General features: G+C 36.6%; 1 protein-coding gene across 1 annotated transcript; it reads left to right on the top strand.

Annotated features, from left to right (window-relative positions):
* The first annotated feature begins 1,318 nt into the window (after nt 1–1,318).
* On the top strand, nt 1,319–4,106 carry LOC139897187 (uncharacterized). The gene has a single exon (XM_071879862.1). The coding sequence runs from the start codon at nt 1,395–1,397 to the stop codon at nt 4,011–4,013; it is 2,619 nt and encodes an 872-aa protein (XP_071735963.1). The 5' UTR covers nt 1,319–1,394; the 3' UTR covers nt 4,014–4,106.
* The last annotated feature ends 20,827 nt before the right edge of the window (nt 4,107–24,933 follow it).

The raw sequence follows: 24,933 nt of genomic DNA, 5'->3' as shown, positions 1-24,933 counted from the left end.
GGCAGGCGGGTCGGATCTGGGTCCTGAATAGGTCGGTAAAACATTCCCAGGGGCAACCCGGCTTATGGTAAGTAAGCCTACCACGAGTATTTTTAAAGAGTGAGACTCGAACTTGAGCCCACTCTCCCCCTTGCCCTGGCTCCACCTAAGTAAAACCAAGGATACCAACCAGCCAATGCTATGTTGGTTACCTTGTATTAAAATACATCTTTGAATAAATATCTGCTTGTTGGAATGGTGATAGTAACTGATCACATTTCATTCTGTTTATAGACGTAAAACATTATCTAAATTTTTTTGGAAAATTGTCAGAAAATTCAAACATGAATATAATATTTTCTTGGCAACACGCACAACGCATAAATCAACATGCACTGTGTGCGGTGTGTTTTGCATTATGAATATTGCGAGAATGTATGATTGTAGTTGCTAAAACGAGTCAAATTGCTCGGACACTCACAATACACGAACCAAGATGCACAGTGCGTAATACATGATACGAGAACACGAAGCAAAATAAAAATTACGAAATTCAAGGATATATTGTTAAACATTTCTCGCTTTACAGGCATTTTGATCAATTTCTCTAAAGATTAATTGAATTTTGACTGTCATAATAAATTCAATATTAAAAATTTAAGATGATGATCATTTACATTTACATATCAACTAATAGACAAAAGTTATGAATAGTAACCAGAGACATTTTCGACTTTTCACTTTTTTTTTAAATTTTAACTAGATTTCATTTTATCAACAACGCCCCCCACACTTTTTTGAAAAATTCAAATCGACCCCCCAAACAGGGGGGTAAAGTGTCAAATAATCATTTTCATAAAAAATCTTAAATAAACTCCACCCAAATATTCAACGGGTCATATCTTCTCGCTCGCAACGCGTTAAATTTTTCCGACAATATCGTTAAACTCGAAATAATTTTAGGAACACAATGTCACTAGCTATACGCAAAACGGACGCCTTTTAAAAAACGCTAAATATTTGAGGTACTTTTAGTGATTTTGCGTTAAATTTTTAAAAGTTGACAATTCCATAGCGAAATGCGGAGATGCACATATATTGTTAATTTAAAATAACATTTAAATCTCTCACAGGTTATACCTTTTAGTTCGACTCGAGTTGCGCTTCAACGACATCATCGTTAGCCACAAAATAATTTTACTAAACGCAATAAAATACATTGAAAACCGAACCCCAGCGCGAAGCGAGGGTTCGATAACTAGTTATTACTATTATTATTGTTCAGCCGAGAACCGTCAAACTCTGTGCGTTCACAGTTCCGAGTCCTCCGACTACGAAACCAGTGCAACTCGTCTTATCATCATCCCTAAAACTCGGCAATTATAAAGTTTCATCCTTCCGACAACAAAACTCCGATGCTCAGAAACACTCTCCATCTGACTCTACCACCTCCCTCACGTTCTCTCTTCCATCACCGTCATTCAATTCATCAATCAAACCACCTCCCTGACCTACCCGACTCGACCCGACCCGAATTAATCGACCGCATTTGCCGTCTTCTTATCCTCCGCCGCTTCGATGCCATAACCACCCTCTCAATCCCCTTCTCCGACGACCTCTTGAACCAAGTCTTGATCAAATTAAAACTAAACCCAAATGTTTGTTTGCATTTCTTCAATTTAGCTTCAAAGCAGCAACATTTTAGACCGCGTGTTAAATCTTATTGTAAGTTAGTTCATATACTGTCACGTGGTCGAATGTTTAATGAAACCAGAGAGAATTTGAGGGTTTTAGTGGGGTTTTGTGAGGGAGATGATCGGTTGGGTTCGCGTGTTTGGAGTGAATTAGTTAGGGTTTATCGTGAATTTGGATTTTCTCCTACTGTGTTTGATATGATATTGAAGGTGTATGCTGAAAATGGGTTGCTTAAGAATGCACTCCAGGTGTTTGATGTAATGTCTAAGTGGGGCAGAGTGCCTAGTTTGCAGTCTTGTAATGGTTTATTAAGTGCGTTGGTAAGAAAAGGTGAGTTTTATTCAGTTTATTTAGTCTATGATCAAATGAGAAGGATTAGGATTATGCCTGATGTGTGTACTTGTAGTATTGTCGTTAATGCGTATTGTAAGGATGGGAAATTAGAAAAAGTTATAGACTTTTTGAGAGAAATTGAAGACGAAGTTGGATTGGAACCGAATATGGTGACTTACAACAGTTTGATTAATGGGTATGTTAGTATAGGCGATATGGTAAGTGCAAAAGGAGTGTTGAAAGTAATGAAAGATAGAGGTTTATCGATGAATGTGGTTACGTATACTTTGTTAATTAAGGGGTACTGTAAATTGGGGAAGACGGATGCAGCTGAAAAGGTGCTTAAAGATATGAAAGACAAGAATTCGTCATTGGTCTTAGATGAACGAGTTTATGGTGTATTGATAGACGGTTTTTGTCGAATAGGAAAGATGGATAGTGCTGTTCGAATTCGAAATGAGATGTTGAAATCTGGATTGAAAGTGAATATATTTATGTGCAATTCGATTATTAACGGGTACTGCAAAATTGGTCAAGTTAATGAAGCTGAAAAAGTGGTAACGAGTATGAACAAATGGAATTTAAAACCAGATTCTTACAGTTATAACAGTTTAATAGATGGGTATTGTAAAGAAGGTTGTACAGTTAAGGCGTACGAACTTTGTGAAAAAATGGTTCATGATGGTTTTAATGTAAGTATTGTGACTTATAATACACTTTTGAAAGGTTTTTGTGTGAAAAATGATATTGACAAGGCGTTAAAACTTTGGCGTCTTATGATTAAAAGGGGGGTCATGCCTAATGAGGTTGGATATGGTACTCTGCTTAATGGGTTCTTTAAAATCGGTGATTTTGGGCTGGTTTTAATACTTTGGAAAGAGTTTTTAGCTAGGGGGTTTATTAAACCTGTTATAGGGTTTAATACAATGCTTAACGGATTATGTAAAATGGGAAAAATGGATGAAGCTGAGCAGGTTCTTAATAAGATGAACGAATTAGGTTGTCCACCAGATAAAATTACGTATAATACACTTGTTGATGGTTATTGTAAGGCCGGGAATATTGAATCGGCTACTAAAATTAAGGATATTATGGAAAAGAAAGGCGTAACTTTATCCGTTGAAATGTATAACTCACTCATCACTGGATATTTTATATCGAAAAAGTCAAGTAAAGTCAAAGAAGTAGTCAACGAGATGCAAAACAGGGTAATAATCCCGAATATTGTAACGTATGGTGCCCTAATTTCGGGTTGGTGCAAAGAAGGGTTGCTCGATAAAGCGTTCAATGTATATTTTGATATGAAAGAAAAGGGTTTAGTTCCTAACGTTGTTATATGTAGCACGATGGTTAGCGCGTTATATAGGTTTGGTTTAAACGACGAAGCAAACATGTTGTTGCATAAGATAATGGATTTTGACCTTTTACCGGGAGACAAAAGTTTCTTCGAATGGGACCCACAAAAGTCAAATGTCCAAAAACTAGTTGACGAAATAGTTGAAGATACTCGTATTCCTAATAATATTGTGTACAATGTAGCGATTGCAGGGTTATGCAAACTTGGAAAAATTTATGATGCAAAAAGATTCATATCTGGTTTGTTACAAAAAGGGTTTAAACCTGATAATTTCACTTATTGTACATTAATTCATGCTTTATCATGTAATGGTGAAGTTAACGAGGCGTTTAAGTTACGTGACGAAATGTTAAACGCGGGTCTTGTTCCGAATATTGTAACATATAACGCGCTAATAAACGGTTTGTGTAAATCTGGGAACGTTGATAGAGCAGTGCGATTGTTTTACAAGCTTCGGTCGAAAGGTGTTGTTCCAAATGTTGTTACTTATAATACATTGATAGACGGATGTAACAAGACGGGTAAAACATCCGAGGGACTAAAACTGAAAGAAAAAATGGTGCAAGAACGAGTTGCTCGTTTGGATGTCACATGTTCTGGTTTGATTGATTGTGATCATAAGAACATAGTTATAGCAGCTGCTGTGTGAAAGACCTGTAAATCGTTAAAAAGTTTAACGAATTATGACGGTAATTTACAATGGATTTAGGTATGCTCACTAACTCTGAATGGTCCTTTCTAAAACTAGGAATATATGATTTATATATGTTTATATACGTCCCCACATATTTGATGATATATCCAGTTATAAAAGCATGATATGTATATAATTTGGTAGATATGCGAATTATACCTGATCCTTATATCTTGAGAGGATCACCACACGAATAAGCTGGCCAATGTTGTGGGCCCTACACATTTGATGCGACTTTCACAAGACTTCTGAACTTTAGTCGGAAAGATGAATCTGAGTCCAGCCCAAATTTGATGCTGCACATGCTTTTGGTAGTTAATTATGCTCCTTTTTATTCCATCATATGATATGATGCATTGATGAATCGGTAATTAAAAGAGAGTATGTATATGGCTTAGAGGTGTCAAGTCGGGCGTCTTGGGTAATGAATCCGTCTGATTGGGTTGGACTAGTATTTCTTTTATGTGTCGACATTGCAGGCCTGATATTGAACCCGACTTGAGATGGGGCGAAACTATTGAAAGGGATTAAACGCTAAAAGAAACCTTATTTTTTTGTAAATTTTAGTGTAATTTTTTTTTTTTTGAAATTATATCGAGGGATTCCAGTTTGGTTGCACTATTTTTGGGTTGTACCACTGAAACCAGGGCCGGTCCCGAGAATTGGAGTGCACTGAGCGAAGCAAAAAAAAAAAGGCCCTAACGAATAATTAATATAAACTATTCAAAGAAACGACAATTAATGTCATATCAATAAACATAAACTATATTCAACCTCATGTGCACATACGACATGATCACTTGCCATACTTATTTGTGCAGTAATACTTATCGAGAATATTTACTCACATATCTACATTGCTTATGCAATTAAATATTATAAATATTTATTTATTACCCCATTATATAAATTAACAACCTTTGAAACCATCCATGAAGACCAAAAACCTCAATGGCTGATGAAAAAAAAAATGAATAATAGGGAATCTGGACAACATTCATAATTAGCACTTTTAGTTCCTCTCCTTTGCTATATTTCTAGTAACTTGGTCTACTTGTATAGTTTCATAAGAACAAAGAATCCCAGATGAATAGATGGAATTTATATAATCAAGAATGTAGAAGCTTTTGTAGAGTTTATTATTACTAATTACATTCCTAGTCCCACATCGAAGTATTTGGAATTTGTCAAATAATATTTATAGAATGGATCAGAAAATAGTTAACAACTTTTAAATCATAACCCATTACAATGATATTGCTAGTGGGCCTTTTATATGAATTTTGATTTTGCTAGTGAACCTTGAGTTACTAGTGTAGGAGTGTACATCGGGCCTGGGGCCTGACTTTGCTAGTGTACAATGGGACTAATAAAAAAATTGAGAATTTGGCCCCTAAATTTGATGGCCCTGTGCAAGTGTACAACTTGAACAAATTGAGAATTGGGCCCCCAAATTTGATGGCCCTGTGCAAGTGTACAACTTGAACACCCATTGGGCCGGGCCTGACTGAAGCATCTGTGTCGATTATGGTGTACGATCACAAAATGATTTTTTTTGCTTAAATAACTTACGTCTCTAATGATTATGGTTCGACCCATTTGACATGCTTCTCTTTAATACTCCGTATTGTTCTTTGATTTGACATCCGTCCCCAAAGTGATGTATTATTTAGTAATAAAGGTTTTAAAAGTAAAAATTAATTATAATTAGCAAAAGTTTTTGAATTTACATTATATCATATAACATCCAATCTAACGTATTCCACTATAATTTGTCTAGGACTTGGGTTCCGTTACTCCCTCGGACAAGCTTTGTGTGATGTAGAAGTCAATGGCTTCATGCCTTCATCGTACCTAAAGATGCACGAATCATATGTAACGCGTGGCGGGGCTATTTGTCAAGACCCATCTATATGGTCTGAACCTGAGATGTTCATGCCAGAGAGGTTCATAAATACGAACATTGATTATAAAGGTCGAGACTTCAAGCTCAAGAATGTTTCACTTATTGCAAACCCAGTCAAAATCTGATTCTATCAGATACCACAGTACGTCATCAGACATTGATGCAGGTGAGCTGAGCAATATAACCAGCAACACAACCAGCACAAGCTCAAATGATGTCACACTCGAATCTGGTCAAGTAATGGTCGTGTTGCCATCTATTTCGTATCATCTAAGTGTTTTTGGAGTTGGTTCAACAAGCTCAGGGGTTACCCTACTTCAGTCCTTAAACTGAAGTAGTTAAATTTTCATGAATAAAGTTTTTGATAGTTGAAGGCAAGCCAACAATTAAGAAGAACCAGCTAGCCGGACCAGCAAATGAGCTTAGTTCAGCCAGTAAAGCTTTAATTCACTCAGCCGGGTAACCAGCAAATCGAACCAACAAAGTTATACTTAGACGGGCCAGCTAGTTCAACCAGTTGAAGAATTTTAAGTTCAACCAGCACACGAAACTTAGTTCAACCAGCAGGCGACGCTATTTTCTTTCTAAAGAGCCAGCTTGCTGATACGATTCAAAGTTTATCCAATGCTTTCAATAAACCGGTCAGGTCATGTGCTTAACACGTGCGTGGCTGTTCTAGAATGTTCAGCTGTCCAAGGAAGATTCTTATCTATCATTGGCTGCTTTTTATCATGGGAGGAGCACTACCAAATGGCAGGCTTTTGCAGATTGTGTCCTTTATTCTTTTTGGCTAATTTGTAATTGTTTGTCCTTTTTGTCTCCATTTCCTTTTTATGTTTTTGTCTTTCCTAGAAAGTAGCTGTTAAGCTTCTCCTATAAATAGAGAGCTCTTGTAATTATAAAACTTGGTTGATGATTGAATGAAAAGTTTGATAGAGCTTATCTATTTGCAAAATCTCTGTGTCCTTTACGAATCTTTGATTCCGGTGGCTAAGAGTGGTTTCTTTATCAGTGTTTGTGGTGTTACTTTATCAAACATTGTGGTGAAATCCAAATCTTCATATCTGATATTGTAGTTGTGGTGGAATCTTTATCAGCTGTAGTTGAAGATCTGGAGTGTTTCTAGATCTCTAATTGTGGTGGTATCTTTATCAGTTTGGGGTTTAGATTCTTCTATCCTTGTGTTCTTATTTCAGAGTTTTATACTCTGTTTTGGGCTGTTACTGTTACAAATTGGGTCTTTGTGTTCAGATCTGTTGGTTGAAGAAAGCTTGTTCTAAATTGCGTTTTTAAAGTCATAATCACGCATCAAAGTGGTATCAGAGCTTAGGTTGTTCAATCGAAGCTTTCTTATCAATTTTATTGTTGTTTCAGTTCATACTCTGTTTTTGAGCTGAAAACCTTATTTCCAGATCTGATTTGAAATGGCTGAGATTCCTAGAAATATGACTCTTGAAGAAGCTCATAATCTTAGAAGAGATAGAGCTATTGAAGCTCTACAACATCAGATGAAAAGAATGGTTAATTTATTGGAAGATGGTGTGCCAAGAAGAAATAGACCCAGATCTGAAAATGGAGATACAACTATTGTGTCTTCTAGTACTGAATTTAAGGATGGTAGCCATGGATCTACTGATGGATCTCATGCTTCTTCACAAAGAAGAAGAAGACATAGGAAAAAAGTTGATGATTTGAAAGATATCAAGATAGATCCACCTGATTTTGAAGGGTCCTCTAATCCTGAAGATTACTTTGAATGGGTTCAGACCATGAATAGAATTATGGAGGTTAAAGGCTATGATGATAAAAAGGCCTTTAAAGTTGCTGTAATCAGATTAAAGAAGTATGCTTCAATGTGGTATGATAATCTAAAAAAAGAAAGGCAATATGAAGGGAAGAAAACAATCAAAACCTGGTCCAAGTTAAAAGAGTGTATGCAAAAGAGGTTTGTTCCTCAAGCTTACAAGCAAGAGATGTATATCCAGATGAATACACTCAAGCAAGGCAGCATGAATGTTGTTGATTACATCAGAGAGTTTGAACAGCTCAAGATTCGTACAAATGTTAAAGAAGCTGAAGAACACACTATAGCAAAATTGTTGGAGGCTTAAATGCTTCTATTGCTGATCAAGTTGAAATGCAGCCTCTATGAACTTTTGAGAGTGCTTGCAAGCTGGCTATTCAAGTAGAGAAACAAGCAAAGAAGAAAATTAATTTTAAGTCTTATTCCAAGCCAGCTGTGCTGCCTATGAAGGGTCAATCATCTATACTGCCTAGGCATAACGAGGCAGCATCCAAAGTATCTAAAGTCAAAGAGCATGTTGTAGCTGGTCCTAAAGATGATAGAAGGAAATGCTTCAAGTGCCATGGATTTGGGCATTTTCAAGCTCAATGTCCTAACCAGCGTGCTCTTACACTAAAGGAGATTGAAGATTTGGAAGGGGGTTTTGAAACTGAACCAGCATATGATGAGTCTGATAGTGAAGAGTTTGTTGCTGCTGATATTGGAGAGTTTTTAGTGGTTCGAAGAGTAATGCACTCAGCTGAGACTATTGAAGATAAGAGCCAGCGTGAAAACATCTTTCACTCAAGATGTACAGTCAAGGGCAAAGTGTGCAGTCTGATTGTTGATGGAGGCAGCTGTGCAAATGCAGCATCTGCTCACATGGTAGAAAAGCTTGAGCTGGTTACAAAGAAGCATCCTCATCCATACAAACTTCAATGGCTTAACCAAGGCAGTGAGGTAAAGGTTACTCGCCAAGTTACTGTTCCATTTTCTATTGGTACTGTTTATCAGGATGAGATTACTTGTGATGTTATTCCTATGGATGCTTGTCATTTGCTGCTTGGTAGACCTTGGTTATTTGATAAGTATGTCTATCATAATGGACATCAAAATACTTACTCACTGTATGTGAATGGAAAGAAGATCACCCTCACTTCTTTAAAGCCTAGTGAAATACCTAGAGCTGACCCTACTGTTAAGAATGATAAAGCTTTATTTATGACTCAAGCTGAAATTGATACTGAGTTAAAGGGTGGCACTGGTGCTTATTTATTGCTGATGGTTGAAAATGATGAGTTGAACCAGCATGATGAAATACCAGCTAGGGTAAAGCCATTGTTATCCGAATTTGCTGATGTGTTTCCTACTGAGTTACCTACTGGTTTACCACTAATCAGGGGTATTGAACATCAAATTGATCTTGTACCTGGATCTGTTCTTCCTAATAAAGCAGCTTATCGACGTTTCCCTCATGAAGCAAAAGAATTAGAAAAGCAAGTTAATGAGCTGGTTGTAAAAGGGTATGTTAGAACCAACATGAGTCCTTGTTCAGTACCAGCTTTGCTGTTTCCAAAGAAAGATGGTTCTATGAGAATGTGTGTAGACAGCAGAGCTATTAACAACATCACCATCAAATATAGGTATCCTATACCTAGATTAGATGATATGCTAGATGAGCTGCATGGTTCTTGTGTATTCTCCAAAGTTGATCTTAGAAGTGGGTATCATCAGATTCGAATGAAAGAAGGAGATGAATGGAAGACAGCTTTCAAGATCAAGGGTGGGTTATTCGAGTGGTTGGTTATGCCTTTTGGATTATCTAATGCACCCAGCACATTCATGAGACTTATGAATGAAGTGCTCAGGCCACTTATTGGTCAGTTTGTGGTTGTTTACTTTGATGACATTCTAGTGTACTCAAAAACTAAAGAAGAACACTTGGATCATTTGAGGAAAGTATTTGAGCTGTTGAGGCAGTATAAATTATATGCAAAGCTGGAGAAGTGTGATTTCTTTGTCAGCAAAGTAGTGTTTCTTGGGTATGTGGTTTCTGAAGAAGGCATTTCAATGGATCCATCTAAAGTGGAAGCCATCAGATCATGGCCTAGCCCTTCTTTCATCACTGAAGTCAGAAGTTTTCATGGTTTAGCTTCATTTTATAGAAGATTTATCAAAGACTTCTCCACAATTGTTGCTCCAATTACTGATTGTTTGAAGAAAGGGGTATTTGAATGGTTCAGTTCTGCACAATCAGCATTTGAATCATTGAAAGAGAAGCTAAGTTCAGCACCTATACTTGCTTTGCCTAATTTTGATATGCTGTTTGAACTTGAATGTGATGCAAGTGGTGTTGGCATTGGAGCTGTGCTAGTGCAAGGAAAAAGACCAGTAGCTTATTTCAGTGAAAAGCTAAATGGGTCAAAGCTGAATTATAGCACTTATGATAAAGAGTTTTATGCCATTATTCGAGCTGTTGATCATTGGTCACATTATTTGAAGCCAAGGCAGTTTGTTCCCTTTTCTGATCATGAAGCATTGAAATACATTAATGGGCAGCACAAATTAAATCCAAGGCATGCAAAATGGGTCGAATTCTTGCAGATGTACTCCTTTGTATCTAAACACAAGGCTGGTACTTCTAATGTTGTTGCTGATGCTCTTTCAAGAAGATATTCTTTGTTGTCAATTCTAGAAGCTAGAGTTCTTGGATTCTCATTTGTTAAGGAGTTGTATGAAGCTGATCCAGACTTTGCTCCAATTTTGAATTGTTCACCTGCTGAGTTTAAAAGAGATTATGTTGAACATGATGATTTTCTATTCAAGGGCAGCAGATTGTGCATCCCAAAAGATTCGATCAGGGAGTTGCTGATTAGAGAAGCACATGGAGGTGGTTTAGCTGGTCATTTTGGGATTAACAAGACATTGGATATCCTAAGTGAACACTTCTACTGGCCATGTATGGATAAAGATGTCAAAGCTGTGATTAATCGTTGTGCTACATGCTTTCAAGCTAAGTCAGCATTTCACAAGGGTTTGTATACTCCTCTTCCTGTCCCCAACCATCCATGAGAAGATTTGACCATGGATTTCATTGTTGCATTGCCAAGGACTCAGGCAAAGATTCAATTATGGTTGTTGTTGACAGATTTTCAAAGATGGCTCATTTCATAGCCTGCAACAAAACCAATGATGCTACTATTGTTGCTGTTTTATTCTTTAAAGAGATTGTTCGTCTTCATGGGGTTCCCAAAACCATTGTGTCTGACCGATATACAAAGTTCTTAAGTTATTTTTGGAAGACATTATGCAAGCTGCTTGGTACTAAGCTTTTGTTCAGCACTTCTCACCATCCCCAAACTGATGGTCAAATTGAAGTTACTAATAGAACTGTAGGAATGCTGCTAAGAACACTTGTGAAGAAAAGTTTGAAGGAGTGAGATTTAAAGCTTGCACATGCTGAATTTGCTTTCAACAGAGCACCTAATTACTCCACTGAAAAATCACCATTTGAAATCTGCTATGGTACAAATCCACTCACACCCATTGATCTGATTCATTTTGCAATTGAGCCTAAGGCAAGTGTTGATGCAGTAGCAAAGTCCAAAGAAATGAAGAAGCTGTATGAGCAAGTGAGGGCCAAAATTGAGAAGACCAACCAGCAATACAAGGCTAAAACTAACCAGCACCGAAAGCAGCCCACTTTCATTCCTGGTGGTCTTGTTTGGATTCATTTAAAGAAGGAAAGGTTCCCAGCAAAAAGGAAGAATAAGCTGATGCCAAGAGCTGAGGGTCCATTTAAAGTGTTGGAAAAAGTTGGTGATAATGCTTACAAAGTCGAGCTACCTGGTGATACTGCTGTGTCTAGCACTTTTAACGTGGGTGATTTGATGCCTTACTTGGAAGATGACAACCTCGAGAACTTGAGGTCAAGTTCTTTTTTAGAGGGGTAGGATGATGCGGGTGAGCTGAGCAATATAACCAGCAACACAACCAGCACAAGCTCAAATGATGTCACTCTCGAATCTGATCAAGCAATGGTCGTGTTGCCATCTATTTCGTATCATCTAAGTATTTTTGGAGTTGGTTCAACAAGCTCAGGGGTTACCCTACTTCAGTCCTTAAACTGAAGTAGTTAAGTTTTCATGAATAAAGTTTTTGATAGTTGAAGGCAAGCCAGCAATTAAGAAGAACCAGCTAGCCGGACCAGCAAATGAGCTTAGTTCAGCCAGTAAAGCTTTAATTCACTCAGTCGGGTAACCAGCAAATCGAACCAGCAAAGTTATACTTAGACGAGCCAGCTAGTTCAACCAGCTGAAGAATTTTAAGTTCAACCAGCACACGAAACTTAGTTCAACCAGCAGGCGACGCTATTTTCTTTCTAAAGGGCCAGCTTGCTGATACGATTCAAAGTTTATCCAATGCTTTCAATAAACCGGTCAGGTCATGTGCTTAACACGTGCGTGGCTGTTCTAGAATGTTCAGCTGTCCAAGGAAGATTCTTATCTATCATTGGCTGCTTTTTATCATGGGAGGAGCACTACCAAATGGCAGGCTTTTGCAGATTGTGTCCTTTATTCTTTTTGGCTAATTTGTAATTGTTTGTCCTTTTTGTCTCCATTTCCTTTTTATGGTTTTGTCTTTCCTAGAAAGTAGCTGTTAAGCTTCTCCTATAAATAGAGAGCTCTTGTAATTATAAAACTTGGTTGATGATTGAATGAAAAGTTTGATAGAGCTTATCTATTTGCAAAATCTCTGTGTCCTTTACGAATCTTTGATTCCGGTGGCTAAGAGTGGTTTCTTTATCAGTGTTTGTGGCGTTACTTTATCAAACATTGTGGTGAAATCCAAATCTTCATATCTGATATTGTAGTTGTGGTGGAATCTTTATCAGCTGTAGTTGAAGATCTGGAGTGTTTCTAGATCTCTAATTGTGGTGGTATCTTTATTAGTTTGGGGTTTAGATTCTTCTATCCTTGTGTTCTTATTTCAGAGTTTTATACTCTGTTTTGGGGCTGTTACTGTTACAAATTGGGTCTTTGTGTTCAGATCTGTTGGGTGAAGAAAGCTTGTTTTAAATTGGGTTTTTAAAGTCATAATCACGCATCAGACATCAGCAGTAATGTTTTGTGTTATGTTATAGCTAGTTCTTACTGCAAGTACAAGTGTTATGTAGGTGGGTGTTGTTGATTAACTAGTCAACAAATCAGTAAGCAAGAATCCATAGCTGTTTCTGTTTCTGCTTCTACTAAACAATGCATTTTGTACCAATTGTCATCCTTTAATTTAGTATCGAAAAGCCAAACTAGGTTATTATAGTTTTTGTATAGAAGTGGTTGTTTATAGTCATTTGGAGTCTTATTTTTTATTTTTATTTTTTTTAGATTCGACCTATAAACATTTTCTTGCACAACTTATGATTTATTGTGCGGGTTTCTTCCAGGGCAGCAGTTGAGGTGGGATTATACAACTGCAAGAGATGATGAGGTGGGTGATTAGTCTCTCTGAGTGATCACAAACTGCTATTCAGAAAAACATCATAGATCAAGTTATCTTGGTGTATGCCTGTATTCTTGGATATGCTGAAATCCAAGATTAACCTAGCGGTATCGGGGTGCCCTGTCGTGGGTTAAGTCTTGGCATTGTGTATATAACCATTAATTATTAACTAAAAGTCTTGCAGCGCGGTTTTGATCGGTTAACAGTCAATTAACTAAACGCTTAAAAGAACGGTTAACGGTTGTTTGTGGTTGGTTAATTAAACATTAAAAAACAGTTTATGATCGGTTAGTTAAATCTTTAAAAAATAAAGAAATGAAGGGAAGGGGAAAAAATGAAGTGGAAAAAAATTGAAAAAAAATAATACAAAGAAAAGTTTTTTTAAAAAATGCCAAATGACCAATTTACCCCGGAGGGTTCAAAAGTCTTGCCTTGAATAGTGGCAGACTCATGCTTATTAGTATAATTGATAAAGTTGACACTATGAACAGTGACGGACTCATGCTAATTAGTATAATTGATAATAATAATGATAATAATTATGATTTATTATTATCATTATTCTACAAATGTTTTTATTATTTTTGGTTCTAATACTAAAATTTTAGTCTGAATCCTCCAGGCCGACTCATATTACCCATGAACTCAAATTAAGTCAATTTCATCATGGGGTATTCTTAAATGTAATGCCATCATGACATCTACAAATTATTTATTATTTTCTTTTTTTTTAAATAAACAAAGACTTTATATTTATATCAAATCTTAGTGTCGAAAAGAGACAAGACAACAAAGATACAAAAAACATTCGCAATATTAAAGATATCGATCTAAAGCTTACTAAAGCGAGCCTCACCGTGGACCTAACAAACAACTAAAAAATACAAACGAAGCAAACAAAACTAAAAAGCCACCTAAACTCGATAATAGGCCGGTAATCCCTTGTCCCAATGGATCTTTCTTTTTAGGGACCACCTAAAATCCTTTTGAAATGGATTTTCAAGCCCAAAACCAATCAATTGCATTTTGTAGATCATCTTTGAAAAGCTACCAAAGTTTATTGTATAATTTCAAGTTGAAATCATCCAGACCCGGGGCATTTGAGTTCCCGCAATCCTTTATTGCATCCCAAATCTCACTTTCTCGGATAGGAGCCTCCAAGGTTTCGACATAAGAATGGTTTATCTTGTTAAAATTGAGGTTACTGAGCCCTTCAACACAATAGTTGCAGTCTTGCTGTTGTTCGAAAAGATTTTTGTAGAAAGAAAAGACTTCATTCTTGATGGCATCCGGGTCCTCTTGCCATAATCCATTGATGTGGAGTCCACATGTATTGGTTTTGTTGTTATGTCGGCTCATATATTAATGGAAGAACTTGTAGTTTTCGTCACCCTCGTAGGGGCAATTTGCTCTGGATTTTTGCCTTAGCATGAACACTTTTTCCTTTTCTTTTTTAAGCCATTAATTCATTGCTTCTATCCATACTTCACGATCCTCTCAGTTAATGTGTCAGTTTCGGCTTTTGCTTCTAACTCAGTGTCTATTTCTTTTGCTGCCTCGATATCTCTGTCAATCGATCCATACTGATATTTGCTTCAGGATCTCAGCGCCTCTCTAACATCAACTTGTTTCTAAAAATGCAGTCACATTCATGCCCTTTGACATTCTTTTAATGCCTCTATGATGATACTTTCTACATCTTTATTTTCCATCCACACATCAAAGATCTCAATAGGTTTCAGGCCATAATTAACATTTTTGTCCCGAAGAATGATTGGATGATCCAAACAATCACAATCCAAAGCTAAGGTATAAACCTCACCCCATACTTGAAGGAAATTTTCCAAAACCAAAAATCGATCAAGTTTACTTAGCTTTACACCATCATCACTTATCCTTGTAAATTTCTTACATATTATTGGAACTTCTACAAGCTGCATACTCTCGATAAAATTCTTAAAAAGGGCTGCTCTCTTTTCAATGAAAACTCGGTTCAACCTTTTGATAGGAAAGTGTAGTTCGTTGAAATCCCCACTGAAAACCCAATCAACGTTTTTGTAGCTCATCATGTTAACCAAGCTATCCCACATCAATATTTTTACTTTGTTGGTGTGAGGGCCATACATAATAGATTCGTTTTCTTTTCCCGACCATTTATCCTTTAGACTATGAATAACAGAGTGTGTTAAGCTCTTTGGTTCCAGATACACGCCACTAACAAGGCTTGTTAGAGGGTTAACATCGAAGTGTACTGGGTGGAGGCACGGGAAGAAAAGAGGCATGTGAAATGTCCCGTTCTTATTGATTAAAAACGTTCCATATTAATTGATTTCGTTGCGAGGTTTTGACCTCTATATGAGACGTTTTTCAAAGACTGCATTCATTTTTAAAACAAACCATAACCTTTATTTCATAAATAAAGGTTTAAAAAGCTTTACGTAGATTATCAAATAATGATAATCTAAAATATCCTGTTTACACACGACCATTACATAATGGTTTACAATACAAATATGTTACATCGAAATCAGTTTCTTGAATGCAGTTTTTACACAATATCATACAAACATGGACTCCAAATCTTGTCCTTATTTTAGTATGCAACAGCGGAAGCTCTTAGTATTCACCTGAGAATAAACATGCTTTAAACGTCAACAAAAATGTTGATGAGTTATAGGTTTAACCTATATATATCAAATCGTAACAATAGACCACAAGATTTCATATTTCAATATACATCCCATACATAGAGATAAAAATCATTCATATGGTGAACACCTGGTAACCGACATTAACAAGATGCATATATAATAATATCCCCATCATTCCGGGACACCATTCGGATATGATATAAATTTCGAAGTACTAAAGCATCTGGTACTTTGGATGGGGTTTGTTAGGCCCAATAGATCTATCTTTAGGATTCGCGTCAATTAGGGTGTCTGTTCCCTAATTCTTAGATTACCAGACTTAATAAAAAGGGGCATATTCGATTTCGATAATTCAACCATACAATGTAGTTTCACGTACTTGTGTCTATTTTGTAAATCATTTATAAAACCTGCATGTATTCTCATCCCAAAAATATTAGATTTTAAAAGTGGGACTATAACTCACTTTCACAGATTTTTACTTCGTCGGGAAGTAAGACCTGGCCACTGGTTGATTCACGAACCTATAACAATATATACATATATATCAAAGTATGTTCAAAATATATTTAAAACACTTTTAATATATTTTGATGTTTTAAGTTTATTAAGTCAGCTGTCCTCGTTAGTAACCTACAACTAGTTGTCCACAGTTAGATGTACAGAAATAAATCGATAAATAGTATCTTGAATCAATCCACGACCCAGTGTATACGTATCTCAGTATTGATCACAACTCAAACTATATATATTTTGGAATCAACCTCAACCCTGTATAGCTAACTCCAACATTCACATATAGAGTGTCTATGGTTGTTCCGAAATATATATAGATGTGTCGACATGATAGGTCGAAACATTGTATACGTGTCTATGGTATCTCAAGATTACATAATATATAATACAAGTTGATTAAGTTATGGTTGGAATAGATTTGTTACCAATTTTCACGTAGCTAAAATGAGAAAAATTATCCAATCTTGTTTTACCCATAACTTCTTCATTTTAAATCCGTTTTGAGTGAATCAAATTGCTATGGTTTCATATTGAACTCTATTTTATGAATCTAAACAGAAAAAGTATAGGTTTATAGTCGGAAAAATAAGTTACAAGTCGTTTTTGTAAAGGTAGTCATTTCAGTCGAAAGAACGACGTCTAGATGACCATTTTAGAAAACATACTTCCACTTTGAGTTTAACCATAATTTTTGGATATAGTTTCATGTTCATAATAAAAATCATTTTCTCAGAATAACAACTTTTAAATCAAAGTTTATCATAGTTTTTAATTAACTAACCCAAAACAGCCCGCGGTGTTACTACGACGGCGTAAATCCGGTTTTACGGTGTTTTTCGTGTTTCCAGGTTTTAAATCATTAAGTTAGTATATCATATAGATATAGAACATGTGTTTAGTTGATTTTAAAAGTCAAGTTAGAAGGATTAACTTTTGTTTGCGAACAAGTTTAGAATTAACTAAACTATGTTCTAGTGATTACAAGTTTAAACCTTCAAATAAGATAGCTTTATATGTATGAATCGAATGATGTTATGAACATCATTACTACCTTAAGTTCCTTGGATAAACCTACTGGAAAAGAGAAAAATGGATCTAGCTTCAACGGATCCTTGGATGGCTTAAAGTTCTTGAAGCAGAATCATGACACGAAAACAAGTTCAAGTAAGATCATCACTTGAAATAAGATTGTTATAGTTATAGAAATTGAACCAAAGTTTGAATATGATTATTACCTTGTATTAGAATGATAACCTACTGTAAGAAACAAAGATTTCTTGAGGTTGGATGATCACCTTACAAGATTGGAAGTGAGCTAGCAAACTTGAAAGTATTCTTGATTTTATGTAACTAGAACTTGTAGAATTTATGAAGAACACTTAGAACTTGAAGATAGAACTTGAGAGAGATCAATTAGATGAAGAAAATTGAAGAATGAAAGTGTTTGTAGGTGTTTTTGGTCGTTGGTGTATGGATTAGATATAAAGGATATGTAATTTTGTTTTCATGTAAATAAGTCATGAATGATTACTCATATTTTTGTAATTTTATGAGATATTTCATGCTAGTTGCCAAATGATGGTTCCCACATGTGTTAGGTGACTCACATGGGCTGCTAATAGCTGATCATTGGAGTGTATATACCAATAGTACATACATCTAAAAGCTGTGTATTGTACGAGTACGAATACGGGTGCATACGAGTAGAATTGTTGATGAAACTGAACGAGGATGTAATTGTAAGCATTTTTGTTAAGTAGAAGTATTTTGATAAGTGTATTGAAGTCTTTCAAAAGTGTATAAATACATATTAAAACACTACATGTATATACATTTTAACTGAGTCGTTAAGTCATCGTTAGTCGTTACATGTAAGTGTTGTTTTGAAACCTTTAGGTTAACGATCTTGTTAAATGTTGTTAACCCAATATTTATAATATCAAATGAGATTTTAAATTATTATATTATCATGATATTATCATGTATGAATATCTCTTAATATGATATATATACATTAAATCTCTTTACAACGATAATCGTTACATATATGTCTCGTTTAAAAATCATTAAGTTAGTAGTCTTGTTTTTACATATGTAGTTCATTGTTAATATACTTAATGATATGTTTACTTATCATAGTATCATGTTAACTATATATATATATCCATATATATGTCATCATATAGTTTTTACAAGTTTTAATGTTCGTGAATCACCGGTCAACTTGGGTGGTCAATTGTCTATATGAAACATATTTCAATTAATCAAGTCTTAACAAGTTTGATTGCTTAACATATTGGAAACATTTAATCATGTAAATATCAATCTCAATTAATATATATAAACATGGAAAAGTTCGGGTCACTACAGTACCTACCCGTTAAATAAATTTCGTCCCGAAATTTTAAGCTGTTGAAGGTGTTGACGAATCTTCTGGAAATAGATGCGGGTATTTCTTCTTCATCTGATCTTCACGCTCCCAGGTGAACTCGAGTCCTCTACGAGCATTCCATCGAACCTTAATAATTGGTATCTTGTTTTGCTTAAGTCTTTTAACCTCACGATCCATTATTTCGACGGGTTCTTCGATGAATTGAAGTTTTTCGTTGATTTGGATTTCATCTAACGGAATAGTGAGATATTCTTTAGCAAAACATTTCTTCAAATTCGAGACGTGGAAAGTGTTATGTACAGCCGCGAGTTGTTGAGGTAACTCAAGTCGGTAAGCTACTGGTCCGACACGATCAATAATCTTGAATGGTCCAATATACCTTGGATTTAATTTCCCTCGTTTACCAAATCGAACAACGCCTTTCCAAGGTGCAACTTTAAGCATGACCATCTCTCCAATTTCAAATTCTATATCTTTTCTTTTAATGTCAGCGTAGCTCTTTTGTCGACTTTGGGCGGTTTTCAACCGTTGTTGAATTTGGATGATCTTCTCGGTAGTTTCTTGTATAATCTCCGGACCCGTAATCTGTCTATCCCCTACTTCACTCCAACAAATCGGAGACCTGCACTTTCTACCATAAAGTGCTTCAAACGGCGCCATCTCAATGCTTGAATGATAGCTGTTGTTGTAGGAAAATTCTGCTAACGGTAGATGTCGATCCCGACTGTTTCTGAAATCAATAACACATGCTCGTAGCATGTCTTCAAGCGTTTGTATCGTCCTTTCGCTCTGCCCATCAGTTTGTGGATGATAGGCAGTACTCATGTCTAGACGAGTTCCTAATGCTTGCTGTAATGACTGCCAGAATCTTGAAATAAATCTGCCATCCCTATCAGAGATAATAGAGATTGGTATTCCATGTCTGGAGACGACTTCCTTCAAATACAGTCGTGCTAACTTCTCCATCTTGTCATCTTCTCTTATTGGCAGGAAGTGTGCTGATTTGGTGAGACGATCAACTATTACCCAAATAGTATCAAAACCACTTGCAGTCCTTGGCAATTTAGTGATGAAATCCATGGTAATGTTTTCCCATTTCCATTCCGGGATTTCGGGTTGTTGAAGTAGACCTGATGGTTTCTGATGCTCAGCTTTGACCTTAGAACACGTCAAACATTCTCCTACGTATTTAGCAACATCGACTTTCATACCCGGCCACCAATAATGTTTCTTGAGATCCTTGTACATCTTCCCCGTTCCAGGATGTATTGAGTATCTGGTTTTATGAGCTTCTCTAAGTACCATTTCTCTCATATCTCCAAATTTTGGTACCCAAATCCTTTCAGCCCTATACCGGGTTCCGTCTTCCTGAATATTAAGATGCTTCTCCGATCCTTTGGGTATTTCATCCTTTAAATTTCCCTCTTTTAAAACTCCTTGTTGCGCCTCCTTTATTTGAGTAGTAAGGTTATTATGAATCATTATATTCATAGATTTTACTCGAATGGGTTCTCTATCCTTCCTGCTTAAGGCATCGGCTACCACATTTGCCTTCCCCGGGTGGTAACGAATCTCAAAGTCGTAATCATTTAACAATTCAATCCACCTACGCTGCCTCATATTCAGTTGTTTCTGATTAAATATGTGTTAAAGACTTTTGTGGTCGGTATATATAATACTTTTGACCCCATATAAGTAGTGCCTCCAAGTCTTTAATGCAAAAACAACCGCGCCTAATTCCAAATCATGCGTCGTATAATTTTGTTCGTGAATCTTCAATTGTCTAGACGCATAAGCAATCACCTTCGTTCGTTGCATTAATACACAACCGAGACCTTGCTTTGATGCGTCACAATAAATCACAAAATCATCATTCCCTTCAGGCAATGACAATATAGGTGCCGTAGTTAGCTTTTTCTTCAATAACTGAAATGCTTTCTCTTGTCCATCATTCCATTCAAATTTCTTCCCTTTATGCGTTAATGCAGTCAAGGGTTTTGCTATTCTGGAAAAGTCTTAGATGAACCTTCTATAGTAACCAGCTAGTCCTAAAAACTGGCGTATGTGTTTTGGAGTTTTTGGGGTTTCCCACTTTTTAACAGTTTCTATCTTTGCCGGATCCACCTTAATACCTTCTTTGTTCACTATGTGACCGAGGAATTGAACTTCTTCCAACCAAAATGCACACTTTGAAAACTTAGCGTACAATTCTTCCTTCCTCAATACTTCTAACACCTTTCTCAAATGTTCACCGTGTTCTTGGTCATTCTTTGAGTAAATAAGTATGTCATCAATGAAAACAATGACAAACTTATCAAGGTATGGTCCACACACTCGGTTCATAAGGTCCATGAACACAGCTGGTGCATTAGTTAAACCAAACGGCATGACCATAAACTCGTAATGACCGTAACGTGTTCTGAAAGCAGTCTTTGGAATATCATCTTCTTTCACTCGCATTTGATGATACCCGGAACGCAAGTCAATCTTTGAATAAATAGACGAGCCTTGTAGTTGATCAAATAAGTCATCGATTCTCGGTAGTGGGTAGCGGTTCTTGATGGTAAGTTTGTTCAACTCTCGGTAGTCGATACACAACCTGAATGTACCATCTTTCTTCTTGACAAACAAAACAGGAGCTCCCCAAGGTGATGTGCTTGGTCGAATGAAACCACGCTCTAAAAGTTCTTGTAATTGGCTTTGCAGTTCTTTCATCTCGCTGGGTGCGAGTCTGTAAGGAGCACGAGCTATTGGTGCAGCTCCTGGTACAAGATCTATTTGAAATTCAACGGATCGATGTGGGGGTAATCCCGGTAATTCTTTCGGAAATACATCGGGAAATTCTTTTGCAATGGGAACATCATTGATGCTCTTTTCTTCAGTTTGTACTTTCTCGACGTGTGCTAGAACAGCATATCAACCTTTTCTTATTAGTTTTTGTGCCTTCAAATTACTAATAAGATGTAGCTTCGTGTTGCCCTTTTCTCCGTACACCATTAAGGGTTTTCCTTTTTTTCGTATAATGCGAATTGCATTTTTGTAACAAACGATCTCTGCTTTCACTTCTTTCAACCAGTCCATACCGATTATCACATCAAAACTCCCTAACTCTACTGGTATCAAGTCAATCTTAAATGTTTCGCTAACCAGTTTAATTTCTCGATTCCGACATATATTATCTGCTGAAATTAATTTACCATTTGCTAATTCGAGTAAAAATTTACTATCCAAAGGCGTCAATGGACAACTTAATTTAGCACAAAAATCTCTACTCATATAGCTTCTATCCGCACCCGAATCAAATAAAATGTAAGCAGATTTATTGTCAATAAGAAACGTACCCGTAACAAGCTCCGGGTCTTCTTGTGCCTCTGCCGCATTAATATTGAAAACTCTTCCGCGGCCTTGTCCATTCGTGTTCTCCTGGTTCGGGCAATTTCTAATAATGTGGCCCGGTTTTCCACATTTATAACAAACTACATTGGCATAACTTGCTCCGACACTACTTGCTCCGCCATTACTCGTTCCGACACCATTTGTTCCTTTCGTTCTATTAACCCCTGGTCCATAGACCTCACACTTCGCTGCGCTATGACCATTTCTTTTACACTTGTTGCAAAATTTGGTGCAGAACCCCGAGTGATACTTTTCACACCTTTGGCATAGCTGCTTCTGATTGTTGTTGTTGTTGCGGTTATTATTGTTGTTGGGATGATTGTTGTAGTTGCTGCTGTTGTTGTTGTTGTTGTTGTTGTTGTTGTTGTTGGGCCGTTTGTTGTAGTTGCGATTAATGTTGCGATTGTTGGGATAATTGTTGCGATTATTGTTGTAATTGCTGTTGTTGTTGTATTGGTGATTCTTATCACCGTTTTCCTCCCACTTTCTTTTGACTTGCTTCACATTGGCCTCTTCAGCAGTCTGTTCTTTAATTCTTTCTTCAATCTGGTTCACTAGTTTGTGAGCCATTCTGCATGCCTGTTGTATGGAGGCGGGCTCGTGTGAACTTATATCTTCTTGGATTCTTTCCGGTAATCCTTTCACAAACGCGTCGATCTTCTCTTCCTCATCTTCGAATGCTCCCGGACACAATCGGCACAATTCTGTGAATCGTCTTTCGTATGTGGTAATATCAAATCCTTGGGTTCGTAACCCTCTAAGTTCTGTCTTGAGCTTATTGACCTCGGTTCTGGGACGGTACTTCTCGTTCATCAAGTGCTTGAATGCTGACCACGGTAGTGCGTACGCATCGTCTTGTCCCACTTGCTCTAGATAGGTATTCCACCATGTTAACGCAGAACCTGTGAAGGTATGCGTAGCGTACTTCACTTTGTCCTCTTCAGTACACTTACTTATGGCAAACACCGATTCGACCTTCTCGGTCCACCGTTTCAATCCGATCGGTCCTTCGGTTCCATCAAATTCCAAAGGTTTGCAGGCAGTGAATTCTTTGTAGGTGCATCCTACACGATTTCCTGTACTGCTAGATCCAAGGTTATTGTTGGTATGTAGCGCAGCCTGTACTGCGGCTATGTTTGAAGCTAGAAAAGTACGGAATTCCTCTTCATTCATATTCACGGTGTGTCGAGTAGTCGGTGCCATTTCCTTCAAAATTATCAAATGGAACAAGTTAATCATACAGAATATTAAGAGTAGTTAATAGTATTTCATAGCATAATATGAACTCATTTATAAAAGCTTTTTCTTCATATTAGCGTTTTATAAGTTTAAATTCGGGTAGTACCTACCCGTTAAGTTCATACTTAGTAGCTAATATACAATTCAACTACTACAATTCTATATGAAAAACTGATTATAATAATATTTCGCGTTCAAACTTTTATACAATATTTTACAAACTTACAATACCGCTTATTTTACATAAAGCATGAAATATAGCACACAATAACTTTGATACAAGATAGTTGTGAAGATAATTCTAGCTAGTACACAAGTCGTTCAGCAAAGGTAATAAAGACACGTAATTCATACGTCCAGAAACAAGTCATGCATTCTGGTTTTACTAGGACTACTTCCCATCCTTGGTCTTGTGGAACATAACCGTTATGGCCGTTGATAAGATAGCGTGTTGTAATGTCGTCAAAGGGATGAGGGTTACGTAATGACCAATAGTCTCGTAATAACCTAAAAACCTCATTTCTTACCCCAATTACCGACTCCGTCACTTGTGGGAATGTTTTGTTTAATAGTTGTAGCCCGATGTTCTTTTTCTCACTTTGGTGAGAAGCAAACATTACTAACCCGTAAGCATAGCTTGATTCTTTATGTTGTATGTTAGCCACTTTTTCTAAATCATGAAGTCCTATATTCGGATACATTGAGTCAAAATAATTTCTTAACCCGTTGCGTAAAATAGCATTTGGGTTCTCCGCAATATATGCGTCAAAGTAAACACATCGTAACTTATGGGTTTCCCAATGTGATATCCCCCATCTTTCAAACGAAAGTCTCTTATAAACCAAGACATTCTTGGAACGTTCTTCGAATGTCTTACAAACTGATTTCGCCGCAAATAGTTGTGCCGAAGAATTCTGACCGACTCTAGACAAGATTTCATCAATCATGTCTCCGGGTAGGTCTCTTAAAATATTGGGTTGTCTATCCATTTTGTGTTTTTATACTGTAAAATAGACAAGAGTTAGATTCATAAAAAAATACTTATTAATACAAGCAATTTTTACATATATCATAAAGCATAAGCACACTATATTACATATATTACACCACACGAATACAACTATCTTATTCAGACTCGTTCGTTTCTTCTTCTTCGGTTTTGGTTCGTTTTGCCAAGTTTCTAGGGATATATGATGTTCCCCTAATACGAGCTGTCGTTTTCCAGAAGGGTTTAGAAAAACCTGGTGGTTTAGAGGTTTCGGGGTCATTGTTACAACTTAAGGGCTTCGGGGGTTGACGATACATATAAAGTTCATCGGGGTTGGAATTAGATTTCTCTATTTTTATGCCCTTTCCCTTATTATTTTCTTTTGCGTTTTTAAATTCAGTTGGGGTAATTTCTATAACATCATCGGAGTTCTCGTCGGAATCCGATTCATCGAAGAATTGGTAATCCTCCCAATATTTTGCTTCCTTGGCGGAAACACCATTGA

Source organism: Rutidosis leptorrhynchoides, chromosome 3 (assembly GCF_046630445.1).
Source record: "Rutidosis leptorrhynchoides isolate AG116_Rl617_1_P2 chromosome 3, CSIRO_AGI_Rlap_v1, whole genome shotgun sequence".
NCBI lineage: Eukaryota > Viridiplantae > Streptophyta > Magnoliopsida > Asterales > Asteraceae > Rutidosis > Rutidosis leptorrhynchoides.
This window is presented reverse-complemented; position numbering and strand designations above follow the sequence as displayed.

Coding starts and splice junctions, on each gene's coding strand:
- LOC139897187 (XM_071879862.1), top strand. CDS start 1,395: ATGCTCAGAAACACTCTCCATCTGACTCTACCACCTCCCTCACGTTCT.